The sequence below is a fragment of the Neoarius graeffei genome, chromosome 5 (assembly GCF_027579695.1).
Source record: "Neoarius graeffei isolate fNeoGra1 chromosome 5, fNeoGra1.pri, whole genome shotgun sequence".
Classification (NCBI taxonomy): Eukaryota; Metazoa; Chordata; class Actinopteri; order Siluriformes; family Ariidae; genus Neoarius; species Neoarius graeffei.
The window spans coordinates 100544936-100556922 of NC_083573.1; the positions used below are offsets into that span (position 1 = coordinate 100544936).

General features: G+C 42.9%; 1 protein-coding gene across 1 annotated transcript; it reads right to left on the minus strand.

Moving 5' to 3' along the window:
- Positions 1-396: 396 nt before the first annotated feature.
- On the minus strand, positions 397-1807 carry LOC132887176 (uncharacterized). Its single transcript, XM_060922650.1, has 2 exons — positions 1646-1807; positions 397-1329 (listed from the first exon to the last, which is right to left on the minus strand). The coding sequence occupies exons 1-2, from the start codon at positions 1784-1786 to the stop codon at positions 613-615; spliced, it is 858 nt and encodes a 285-aa protein (XP_060778633.1). The 5' UTR covers positions 1787-1807; the 3' UTR covers positions 397-612.
- Between the last annotated feature and the right edge of the window lie 10180 nt (positions 1808-11987).

The window sequence follows — 11987 nt, forward strand, 5'->3', positions numbered from 1 at the left end:
CACGCTTCAAAAGGAAATCCCTTTCCCATGTAAATAGTCAGTACCATAAAAATGGCATAGATCCTTCTCAATTGCTTGGCCTCATTTTTGTTCATTAAGTGCTTCTGTCTAAATGACCTGGATGGCTCAACACAATTACATGGATCATCTGCAAATGCTCATATCTCTCCCAAAACAGTTTATCCATGTGTCAAAACTAAATATCCTTCTCAAATAAATAGTCAATACCCCCAAAATGCATTGTCCCTTTGGCATCGTGTAAGCACTGCAAGTCAAAATGCTTAGACAGTTTGTCAGAGGTCTAGCTAAAGGAATACTATTATATATAAAACTGGAGAAATAGGGTTTTACAGTGACAGCAGCCTCCAAAGTTTGACACCACACACAGTGCACTCATTTCACCAAAGAAATTGTTTATTCACACAATTTTCACACAAACAAAATTGCATGCATTACTGCATTACGAACAGAGAGTATAGGTATACAGTAAAAGGAAAATATGCATTTACCTCCTGCATGTGATGTCATGCGTCTATAGGCTATATCACAAAATATAAACATGAACCAAAAAAGGAATTGAAAAAAGCAAGTTCCACAAGTTTAACACTTGGATTAGTCGCTGTTGCTGTCTTCCCCCACCCTCTCCTGGTAGCCTTCCTCATCCTCCAGGCCATCCATCCGCTGCTCTCTGTTTGGCCACAGATTTTCATCAACATCGCACCGGATGTTCTCCCTTGCGATGCAGCGTGGAAAGAAGCGGCGTGAATGTCTTAGCCAACCCCGACACTGATCGCCTGTGATGTCATCGCAGGCAGCATCCATGGCATTGAGGAGAGACCTCTGATCCCCAATGTGGCGTTCATAAACCCTCCACCTCCAAGCAGAAAAAAATTCTTCAATGGGATTGAGGAATGGCGAGTATGGTGGTAAAAAAACATTACGCATCCTTGGATGGGTGTCGAACCACGCTCTGATGAGTGGGCCACGGTGAAAGCTGACATTGTCCCACACAATGACAAATTGTGATAGGTGGGGCGCTTCGAGTCCCCTTTCATTCTCGGGGACCAAATCCACATACAGACGATCCAGGTAGAGGAGGAGCCTCTGCGTGTTGTATGGGCCTAGGCTTGCAATATGTGTGGCCACACCATTGTCAGAAATGGCCGCACACATTGTGATATTTCCTCCTCTTTGACCCGGGACGTCTACTGTGGCCCGCTGGCCAATGATGTTACGTCCGCGCCTGCGGCACTTGGCCAGATTGAAACCTGCCTCGTCCACAAACACCAGGAGATGAGGTGTTTCTATTCCCTCCAATGCCATTATTCTCTACAAAAGAGAAACACAGGTAAAACCAAATCATGCAGATGGGTCATACACAGCAGTAATATCTTCTTCACAAAGTCAATATAACCTGCAACGGTTCCAAACCTATGCTGGCCTATGCAGAGATACTCCAGCTGGTATGTGACACAAAATGGAGAAATACTGATCACAGTTTTCTGTTACAGTTCTTAGGCAAAATTCTGTGGTCAGATACTGGATTCCAAAGGTACAGTAAAGATACGGAAAACCCCCCAAACTTTGAACCTCTGCATAGTGTATAGGTTACAATGGTGGAAAACAAATACAGTAATTGACTTACCTGCACATACTGGTACCGCAGTTCTTTTACCCTCTCTGTATTCCTGACAACATGGTCAATAATGGTGGCTCTAATTTCATCGGGGACAGTGTGATGCCTACGCACGCCTCGCCCTCTTCCCCCTACTCCACCACCACGCATACGCACCCCTCTTCCTCTTCCTCTCCTTCCTCCTCCATCTCTTCCTCTTCCCCTTCCTCCAGCTGGAAGTTGACCTTGTTGAGGTTCCTCCATATTCATTCTGCAAATAGTACTGGCACCAGGCCAAGCTCTATATATACATGTATGGCCGTAGGCACAGTCATACACAACACCTGCCAGGTAACTCCACAAACTGTTGGATTGGTCATCTGTGATGTGGGAAACTCCTCCATCGTTAGTCTAAACCTGAATTCACCTGTCACTTATTCACCTAACTGCCATGTATTTATTCCAAAAATCTTCCAAATTCTTCTGACAAAAATATATATATATATACTATATTGTATTATGTCCTTGACTAATTTTGACAATTGAGCAGACTATTCTGCATATGATGGCTTATACGATGAAATTGTTCTGACATGTTTTGGAGGGAACGACCATAACATTGAGAAGCAGCTAATTGGGATAGATTATGAACATATATTCATTTGGAAGTTGAGCTAAATGTGGGATGATTGTGTTAACTGTGGGCCACTTGTACATAACCATTTGCAAGGATGCACTAGACACCGGAGACATGTACAAAGGATTTGCAATTTGACGAAAGCAATGAGAAATGCCAATCTGTTGTGAGAAGTTGCAAGTGGGTTTGGGGATTTGTCCATGTTATTTTGAGAATGTCATCTCAGTTTCAGGAAATGAGCCAAACCAATTGAGAAAAACTGTAATGGAGAAGTACAGAGAAGGCCAGAGAAAGCTACACTGTGTGTTTGTAGACCTGGAGAAGGCATACGATAGAGTGCAGAGAGATGAGTTATGGTATTGTATGAGAGAGTGGAGTGAATAAGAAGTATATTAGAGTGGTGCAAGATGTGTGAGAACAGTGAAACAGCAGTGAGGTGTGCAGTTGGAACAACTGAATGGTTCAAGGTGAAGGTGGGACTCCATCAAGGATCTGCTTTGAGTCCTTTCTTGTTTGCCATAGTGATGGATAGCTTGACGGAAGAAGTGAGGCAAGAGTGACCATGGAACATGATGTTTGCGGATGATATTGTGATATGTGGTGAAAGTAGAAAGGAGGTTGAGTTGGGTTTGGAGAGATGGAGGTATGCATTGGAACGAAGAGGAATGAAGGTGAGCAGGAGCAAAACAGAATACATGTGCATCAATGAGAATGGGGATGAGAGTGTAGTGAAGATGCAAGGAGTAGATGTAAAGAAAGTTGGTGAATTCAAGTACCTGGGGTCAACTGTGCAGGAAAATGGGGGCTGCGATAGTGAGGTGAGAAAGAGAGTGCAGGCAGGGTGAAGCAGTTGGAGAAGGATTTCGGGAGTCATTTGTGATAGGAAAGTCCCAGCAAAAGTGAAAGGCAAGATGTATAAGACAGTAGTGAGACCAGCTGTGATGTATGGATTGGAGACTGTACCCTTAATGAAGAGACAGGAGGCAAAGTTGGAGGTGGCGGAGTTCAGGATGTTGAGGTTTGCGATGGGAGTGACAAGGTTGGACAGGATAAGGAACGAGCACAGCAGAGGGACAGCACATGTGGAGAGCTTGGGAATTAGGCTAAGAGAGATGAGACTGAGATGGTATGGGCACATCCTGAGAAGAGATGCAGAGCATGTTGGAAGGAGAATGTTGAGGATGTAGCTGCCAGGCAGATGAAAACGAGGAAGGCCAAAGAGGAGATACATGGATGTGGTGAGAGAGGACACGAAAGTGGCAGGTGTGGTAGAGAAGGATGCGGAAGACGGAGCAATGGAGACGAAAGATCCGCTGTGGTGACCCCTAATCGGGAGCAGCCAAAAGAAGCAGAAGAAGACGTTTACGCCATCTCACTATGTAAATAATGCAATTAAATTTCAAAATAAATAAAAAATACTGGAGCAAAATGTTATTTTTAAACTCTGAGCAATTGATAGATGTTGTGGGCACAAGGATTGCTCCTGATGATGCTTTACTTTACTTTCTCAAGATGGATGTATATTGCTGGAAGCGGCCAAATAAGGCTGATGGGGGAAAAATTTTCAAAATAAAAAAAAATAAATTAAAAAAATTCAAACAGCTGTAACTTCTATTCTATTTAATCTGGGGGGGGGGGGATAAAACTAGTTTTGAATTCAGAACTTCATACTCTTTCTTTAGTTAGTTTTTTATATGACCTCCTTGTTTAATGCTATTTAGTTTTTGTATTGATCTTGTGCAATATCGAAATGTTACTGGATATCTTGAATTTCCCTCTGGGATTAATCAAGTATCTATCTATCCATCCATCCATCCATGCATGCATGCATGCCACACTCCTTGATCACAACTACATTTAAAAATGGCCTGTCATTGCTACTGTAACTCCCAGATTTATATTAATGCACTCGTTTTAATACAGGAACAGGTTTGGAGAAGAAATTCTGAGGAACTGTTAGTGCCATTCCACGTGGACATGGAGTGTTAAGAAACCATTTCTTTTTTTCATCTCAGTGAGCTTTTATTGCTCAACATGGTCCAGTTCACTTCCTTCTTCTCTAACACTCACCAAGCATGCTTTCTGTCAAACACTTCCTGAGGGTCATTAAGACAATCTGAACTGGATGCATGATATGTTGTGAAATTTCAGTGGAAAGAACAAACTCTGATCCAGAACCTTTGGGGTTTGTTTTAAAAGACTTTTTTGACTTTAACTCAGAAAATAATTTAATATCAAGTACATCACTATGTTCATAATCCAGCACATAACACACACACACACACACACACACACATTAACACCTGAACTTTATATAGTGCCTTCATTTATTTGTATCTTTGATTGCTTTGTTCTTATTGAGAAAATGGTACTTTAGGGATGCAACTTTATTCATATAAATTATTATTATTATTATTATTATTATTATTATTATTATTATTAATTGCATTTATTTATCTATTGTTATTGTGAAATCTATTTTTAGTACCTTTGATGACATTCACTCAGTGAATGAAAGACATCAGGCCTTCTTCATGAGTTGTGAAGTGATTTTTTTATTTATTTATTTTATCTTATCTCCATGTGATTTAGTTTCATTTTTAGTTAACATGTCCTCAGAAGAAATGGTTTGTTGACAATGTGGATTTTAGATCACACATCCATTTTAGATGACCTGTATAAAAGCAGATTGAGTGCATGAGGATAAAGCTTTTATGGTTTGGTACCACCATATGGAGTCCTCCCCCTTCCAAGAGCTCATCCATGCTCTCACTACTGCCCAGCAGAACCTTTGTTCTGTTTTGTGTGTGTGGTGTAAGTACCATTGTCTTCTTAACAATCAATGACACACCCAGTCTCATGTCACATGTACTATTTAACGTCTCCACTCAACACATTTATAAATGTTTACAGTGAGGTGCAGTGTCTGGTTTTCATAAAGTCAATGAAACTCAGTGAAACATTATTAAGAGCGTTTTTTTCCCTCTCTGAGCTGGTTTTACAGGATACTTGTGTGTGTGTGTGTGTGTGTGTGTGTGTGTGTGTGTGTGTGTGTGTGTGTGTGAGAGAGAGATTTGAAAATGTCCCAACTGACTAACCACCCATCCCAAACATTATTAGGAACATTCTTTTACTTTCTCTGCTGATTTAAATGGCTCTCTGTATGAGTGCGTGTGAGCATTGACATTGACAACTATACTGACATTTTGTGGCCAGTGTCAAAGGTCAGTATGACGCAGTATCACTGATAGTTTTCCTGTATTTTAATTGGCTCGCTGCTCTTGGCACTGCAATGTTGCCAGATGGATATAACATTGTTGAAAACTTGTGGAGTGCAGAGCCTCTGGTTGCAAAAATAATAAACATGATTGTAACAAGTCCCTAATGTGGGTGGAGTACAGAAGCACGACAGGTGGGAGTTGATGTTCTCACACACACTTATTTTGCTTTTTTTCTTAGCTTTTCAGCTTTACACACTCTCACAGTCACTCACTCACTCTTGCGCTCTCTCTCTCTCTCACACACATGCGCGCGTGCGTACGTTCTGGTCAGGAGAGCTTCCTTCTCTCTGCTCTCTCCCTCCTTTTCTGTCCTCTGTCACTGCAACACAGACACACAACATTAATTAACCACAGGTGCATTGACTTTGCTACTCACCTTCCCTGGCCAAGCCCTCCATTCACAAACTGAAGCTAAGCCGCGCTGCCAGAATGATGATAAGGGAAATAATTTTTTCTGTGTTCTATTGCTGACAACCAAGTAACGACTTGCTGAACAGTGACTACACAACCTGGGACCAGGTCACATGTTTTCTCAGGGTTTCTTCCTCATGTCGTCTGAGGGAGTTTTTCCTTGCCACCGTCGCCTCAGGCTTGTTCATCAGGGATAAATAAATTTATTAGGGATCAAATTAGTTCATATGTCCAGGTCTTTATTTTTCTCTTAAGCTACTTTGCGGCAATGTTGTTAAAACACTGTACAAACAAAGTGACTTGACTTTAGAAACAATCTCCTTTGGTAGAAATTCAGTTGTTCATGAGGACCAGTTTGGGCCCGATTGCTTTGAAAAGAATCTACTTGATCACTTTATGATCAATTACTGTGGCTGAACACCTCTACCTTTGATTCATGGGTCCAGAGCATGCTATTCTCCTCCTGCGTAAAGACCATAAGCATCCATCCACATCAGATGTGCTTTAATATCAACAGATCTTCGATTAAGGTACGTGAATCCTTTCATCATGGCACACCTTCAGCCTGTTCAGTGTGCTGAGTGCAGGATGTTTAGTCATTCTTCCTCCGTCGCTAGCAATAGCTTTATTTGTGATTAAGTGCAGATTAGTTAGCTCTCTGACGGAGAAGATTATAGTGTTAGAAGCGCGTGCCCAGGCTTTAGAGAAGGCCAGTGAGAATGAGAACAGTGTAGTTTCTGTAGGGGAAAGTCTGAATGCCCTAGGTGGAGTTAGCAATCCCCCAACTTCGGCATTAGAGCCCTTACAGCGGAGTGAATGGGTAATGGCTCGGCGGCATAAGCGTTGAGCCAAAGCTACCGCTGAGGCTCAGCCACGGGAGCACCACTCCTCTCCATATCACATGCCGAACAGGTTTGCTCTCCTTAGTGATGCACCCACTGAGAAACCTGAAAGAGCTCTGGTTATAGGGGACTCTATCATACGGCATGTGAAATTAGCTCAGCCTTTAGGGGCACCAGCAGCTTTAGTCAGGTGTATACCGGGAGCCAGGGCACCAGACATAGCAGGTAATCTTAGGGTCCTAGGCAAGCACAGCTTCTCAAAGATAGTTATCCATGCAGGAGCTAATGATATACACCTTCGTCAGTCTGAGGTTACTAAGACTACGTTCAGACTGCACCCTGAAACGACCCATATGCAATTTTTTTTCCCATATGCGACCTGTATCCGATTTGTTATTGACAATCTGAACGACACAGATCCGATTTTTTCACATGCGACCCAAGCCGCTTGGATATGTGGTCCTAATTCCGATGCATATCTGATATTTTCACATGCGACTGCAGTCTGACCAGACAGGTCGCATTCATGCAACCTACACGTCATCAACAAGAGACAAACATCACTATTCTGCGTTGGCTAATCCCGCCTCTTTGGTGGAAAACAACAACATTTGTACAGTTTTCAGAATTTAAATAGACTTTTATAGAATTGATCAAGCTAATCTGGGCTTAATTTGAGGGGGAGCAAGCCGGAGCACGCTCCGGAACCTCGGACGTTGGCTCCGGCAGCTATTTACACTGGATCCGGTGATAGCAAACTGCACTGGTGTTTATGCACCTTGAGCCAGCGCTGAGAGAAGTTGCAGAATTCAGCTGGCTATAAACAATCTAAATAAATATTTATAAAAATGTAGAAAAAGTTTATTAATATGACGAAATAAATATGTGCAAATTATTAAGCCTGAATTAAGAGTTTGGTAATACAGCGGCCGTATCCCAAATGACTGCCTACTGAAGCTCGAGTGCACTATATAGAGTTTAAAAATCCATTACTTCCTAGTAACATGTAGTGCACTTATATAGAAATTAGAGAGACATTTAGGAGTCAACCCTCGTTACCAGGCTACACGTTTTCATTTCAGTTCAGAAACAAAAACACACACGAGACCTCACACTTTAACACTAACCAGATAATTAAGCAAACAAAAAAGAAATCATTAAACATGAAGAGTGCGCTTTTTTTTTGTTTATGTATTACGTAGATGTGCTTATTATGTGTCAATTTGCGCATGCGGGACACTTTTGGGTCGTTTTCCGTTCATATTGGAGATCGCATACAAGTCTCATATAATTGGTAATGTAACCGGCCGAACAAAAAAATCGTATTTCACAACAAATCGGATATGGGTCATTTCAGGTTGCAGTCTGAACGTAGTGTAAGAGTAACTTTGTAGAGGTGTTTAAATTAGTGAAGGCGATGTCTGATGCTGTAGTATTCTCTGGCCCCATCCCAATGCGGCATGGCGATGAAGCTTATGATGTAGCATAACCAGCAGGTTATGGTCACTGAACTGCTGGTTGTCCAGGTTGTGCTCTGAAAACAGTGTGGGCTTTATACAACCCCGATTCCAAAAAAGTTGGGACAAAGTACAAATTGTAAATAAAAATGGAATGCAATAATTTACAAATCTCAAAAACTGATATTGTATTAGCAATAGAACATAGACAACATATCAAATGTCGAAAGTGAGACATTTTAAAATTTCATGACAAATATTGGCTCATTTGAAATTTCATGACAGCAACATATCTCAAAAAAGTTGGGATGGGGCAATAAGAGGCTGGAAAAGTTAAAGGTACAAAAAAGGAACAGCTGGAGGACCAAATTGCAACTCATTAGGTCAATTGGCAATAGGTCATTAACATGACTGGGTATAAAAAGAGCATCTTGTAGTGGCAGCGGCTCTCAGAAGTAAAGATGGGAAGAGGATCACCAATCCCCCTAATTCTGCGCCGACAAATAGTGGAGCAATATCAGAAAGGAGTTTGACAATGTAAAATTGCAAAGAGTTTGAACATATCATCATCTACAGTGCATAATATCATCAAAAGATTCAGAGAATCTGGAAGAATCTCTGTGTGTAAGGGTCAAGGCTGGAAAACCATACTGGGTGCCCATGATCTTCGGGCCCTTAGACAGCACTGCATCACATGCTTCTGTATTGGAAATCACAAAATGGGCTCAGGAATATTTCCAGAGAACATTATCTGTGAACACAATTCACCGTGTAGTGGTTAGTGTTGTCGCCTCACAGCAAGAAGGTCCGGGTTCGAGCCCCGTGGCTGGCGAGGGCCTTTCTGTGTGGAGTTTGCATGTTCTCCCCGTGTCCGCGTGGGTTTCCTCCGGGTGCTCCGGTTTCCCCCACAGTCCAAAGACATGCAGGTTAGGTTAACTGGTGACTCTAAATTGACCGTAGGTGTGAATGTGAGTGTGAATGGTTGTCTGTGTCTATGTGTCAGCCCTGTGATGACCTGGCGACTTGTCCAGGGTGTATACCCCGCCTTTCGCCCGTAGTCAGCTGGGATAGGCTCCGGCTTGCCTGCGACCCTGTAGAAGGATAAAGCGGCTAGAGATAATGAGATGAGATGAGACAATTCATCGTGCCATCCGCTGTTGCCAGCTAAAACTCTCTAGTTCAAAGAAGAAGCCGTATCTAAACATGATCCAGAAACGCAGACGTCTTCTCTGGGCCAAGGCTCATTTAAAATGGACCGTGGCAAAGTGGAAAACTGTTCTGTGGTCAGACGAATCAAAATTTGAAGTTCTTTATGGAAATCAGGGATGCCGTGTCATTCGGACTAAAGAGGAGAAGGACGACCCAAGTTGTTATCAGTGCTCAGTTCAGAAGCCTGCATCTCTGATGGTATGGGGTTGCATTTGTGTGTGTGGCATGGGCAGCTTACACATCTGGAAAGACACCATCAATGCTGAAAGGTATATCCAGGTTCTAGAGCAACATATGCTCCCATCCAGATGATGTCTCTTTCATGGAAGACCTTGCATTTTCCAACATGACAATGCCAAACCACATACTGCATCAATTACAGCATCATGGCTGCATAGAAGAAGGGTCCGGGTACTGAACTGGCCAGCCTGCAGTCCAGATCTTTCACCCATAGAAAACATTTGGCGCATCATAAAACAGAAGATACAACAAAAAAGACCTAAGACAGTTGAGCAACTAGAATCCTACATTAGACAAGAATGGGTTAACATTCCTATCCCTAAACTTGAGCAACTTGTCTCCTCAGTCCCCAGACGTTTACAGACTGTTGTAAAGAGAAAAGGGGATGTCTCACAGTGGTAAACATGGTCTTGTCCCAACTTTTTTGAGATGTGTTGTTGTCATGAAATTTAAAATCACCTAATTTTTCTCTTTAAATGATACATTTTCTCAGTTTAAACATTTGATATGTCATCTATGTTCTATTCTGAATAAAATATGGAATTTTGAAACTTCCACATCATTGCATTCTGTTTTTATTTACAATTTGTACTTTGTCCCAACTTTTTTGGAATCGGGGTTGTATATAATGTGTGTGTGTGTGTGTGTGTGTGTGTGTGTGTGTGTGTGTGTGTGTGTGTGTGCGCGCGTGTGTGTTTATTTTATTTCATATTGTTATTAAATGTTAACTTCATATCTTTCATAATTTTGGTAATGCATTTCTTTGAATAATGTTAGTTTAAAGCAATACGGCCTTTCAATTTCATAAAATTGGTGAAATTTATTTCCCTCTGAAATTTTGTCATTGTGATATGTTTATTTTTGTAATATCTTTAAAAAAAACAGGCCATTCTGTAGCTGGAAAGTTATTTAATTTGAGGGGATTCCAGAGCAAATAATGTGCATGAAATTGCTCGCTTCGCGCAATCAAGCAGACAGAGGAAGTCCATTCACACATGTACACTCTTACCCTAGGCTGACACTTGCACGACTTTTGGCCACGATTTTGTCATGGCAAGTCGTGCCATTTTGGGGCACGAACTGGGAGGCTCCCGCACTGTTCACGACTAGTTCACGCATAGTTCACGACGAGTTCACGAATGCGTGCCCGTCCACATTCACGAACTGGCACGACGAGTTCACGCATAGTTTGCGCATAGTTTACGCACTTCCCGCATTGGCACGACGAGTTTGCGCAATTCGGACGGTGTCGTGCCGACTTGGGCACACCTGTGTCATGCACAACCTCATCCTCGTCAGATACCCACACGCAATTTCAGAAGTGGACCGCGAAGATCTGGACACACGTGATCTGATCCCTGGTGGATGGAGGACTGACCGACACCTGCAGGGGCTGCTGCCTCTAACCGGCCATCATACCCAGAAGGATGCAAAGGATCAGCGAGACTACCTGTCACATTACTACATGTCCCCTGCTGGTGCTGTCCCTTGGCAAGAAAGAATGGTAGTAGCTTCATGAGCTGCATCCACAGTTGTTCCATTTTTGAAATAAAAGAAACGAACCCCCCCCCAAAAAAAAGTCATGAAGGAATAGAAAATAAAAGACAAAGAAAAAAGCAAGAAAAAAAATTGCTAATGGCGAGAAGTGTCCGGGAAGCCCTATATATATACCCCCGCACCGACGCGAGCGCCACTGTCGCGCAGTAGTCGTGAACTGCTCGTGAACTGCTCGTGAACTCGTCGTGAACTGCTCGTGAACTCGTCGTGAACTGCTCGTGCCATGCGCAAACTGTTCGTGAAGTGCGTAAACTAGTCGTGAACTGCTCGTGCCATCAATGCGTGACCGTGTCAGTGGGAAGGCACGGCCACACTGCGATGCGCACCAATTCGTGAACATGTCGTGAACTACTCGTGAACTCGACGTGAGCTGTTCGTGAACTATTCGTGGCAGTTCGTGACAGTCGTGGCATGACGCGCACTTCCACGCACTGGCACGCATCGTCCCGACGAGTTCACAACGTGATCACGAACAGTTTGCGCATAGTTCACGACCCGGTCGCGAAATTTTGTCGTGACCAAAATTTTGAACATTTCAAAATTCTCGTCCCGACATGGCACGCAGTCACGACGGGTTTACGCACACTTCACACCAGTTTACGACTAGTTTGCGCACTGGCACGACTCGAGTCGTGCCAATGCGTGCCACGGAATCGTGCAAGTGTCAGCCTAGCCTTACCTGAGCCGTCGTTGTCTACTTCACCTTTTGGGTTTTGCAGCAGCTGGCATCCACAGTGT

Coding starts and splice junctions, on each gene's coding strand:
- LOC132887176 (XM_060922650.1), bottom strand. CDS start 1,786: ATGCGTGGTGGTGGAGTAGGGGGAAGAGGGCGAGGCGTGCGTAGGCAT. Junction 1,330..1,645: donor TGCGGTACCAGTATGTGCAG/GTAAGTCAATTA, acceptor TCTCTTTTGTAG/AGAATAATGGCATTGGAGGG.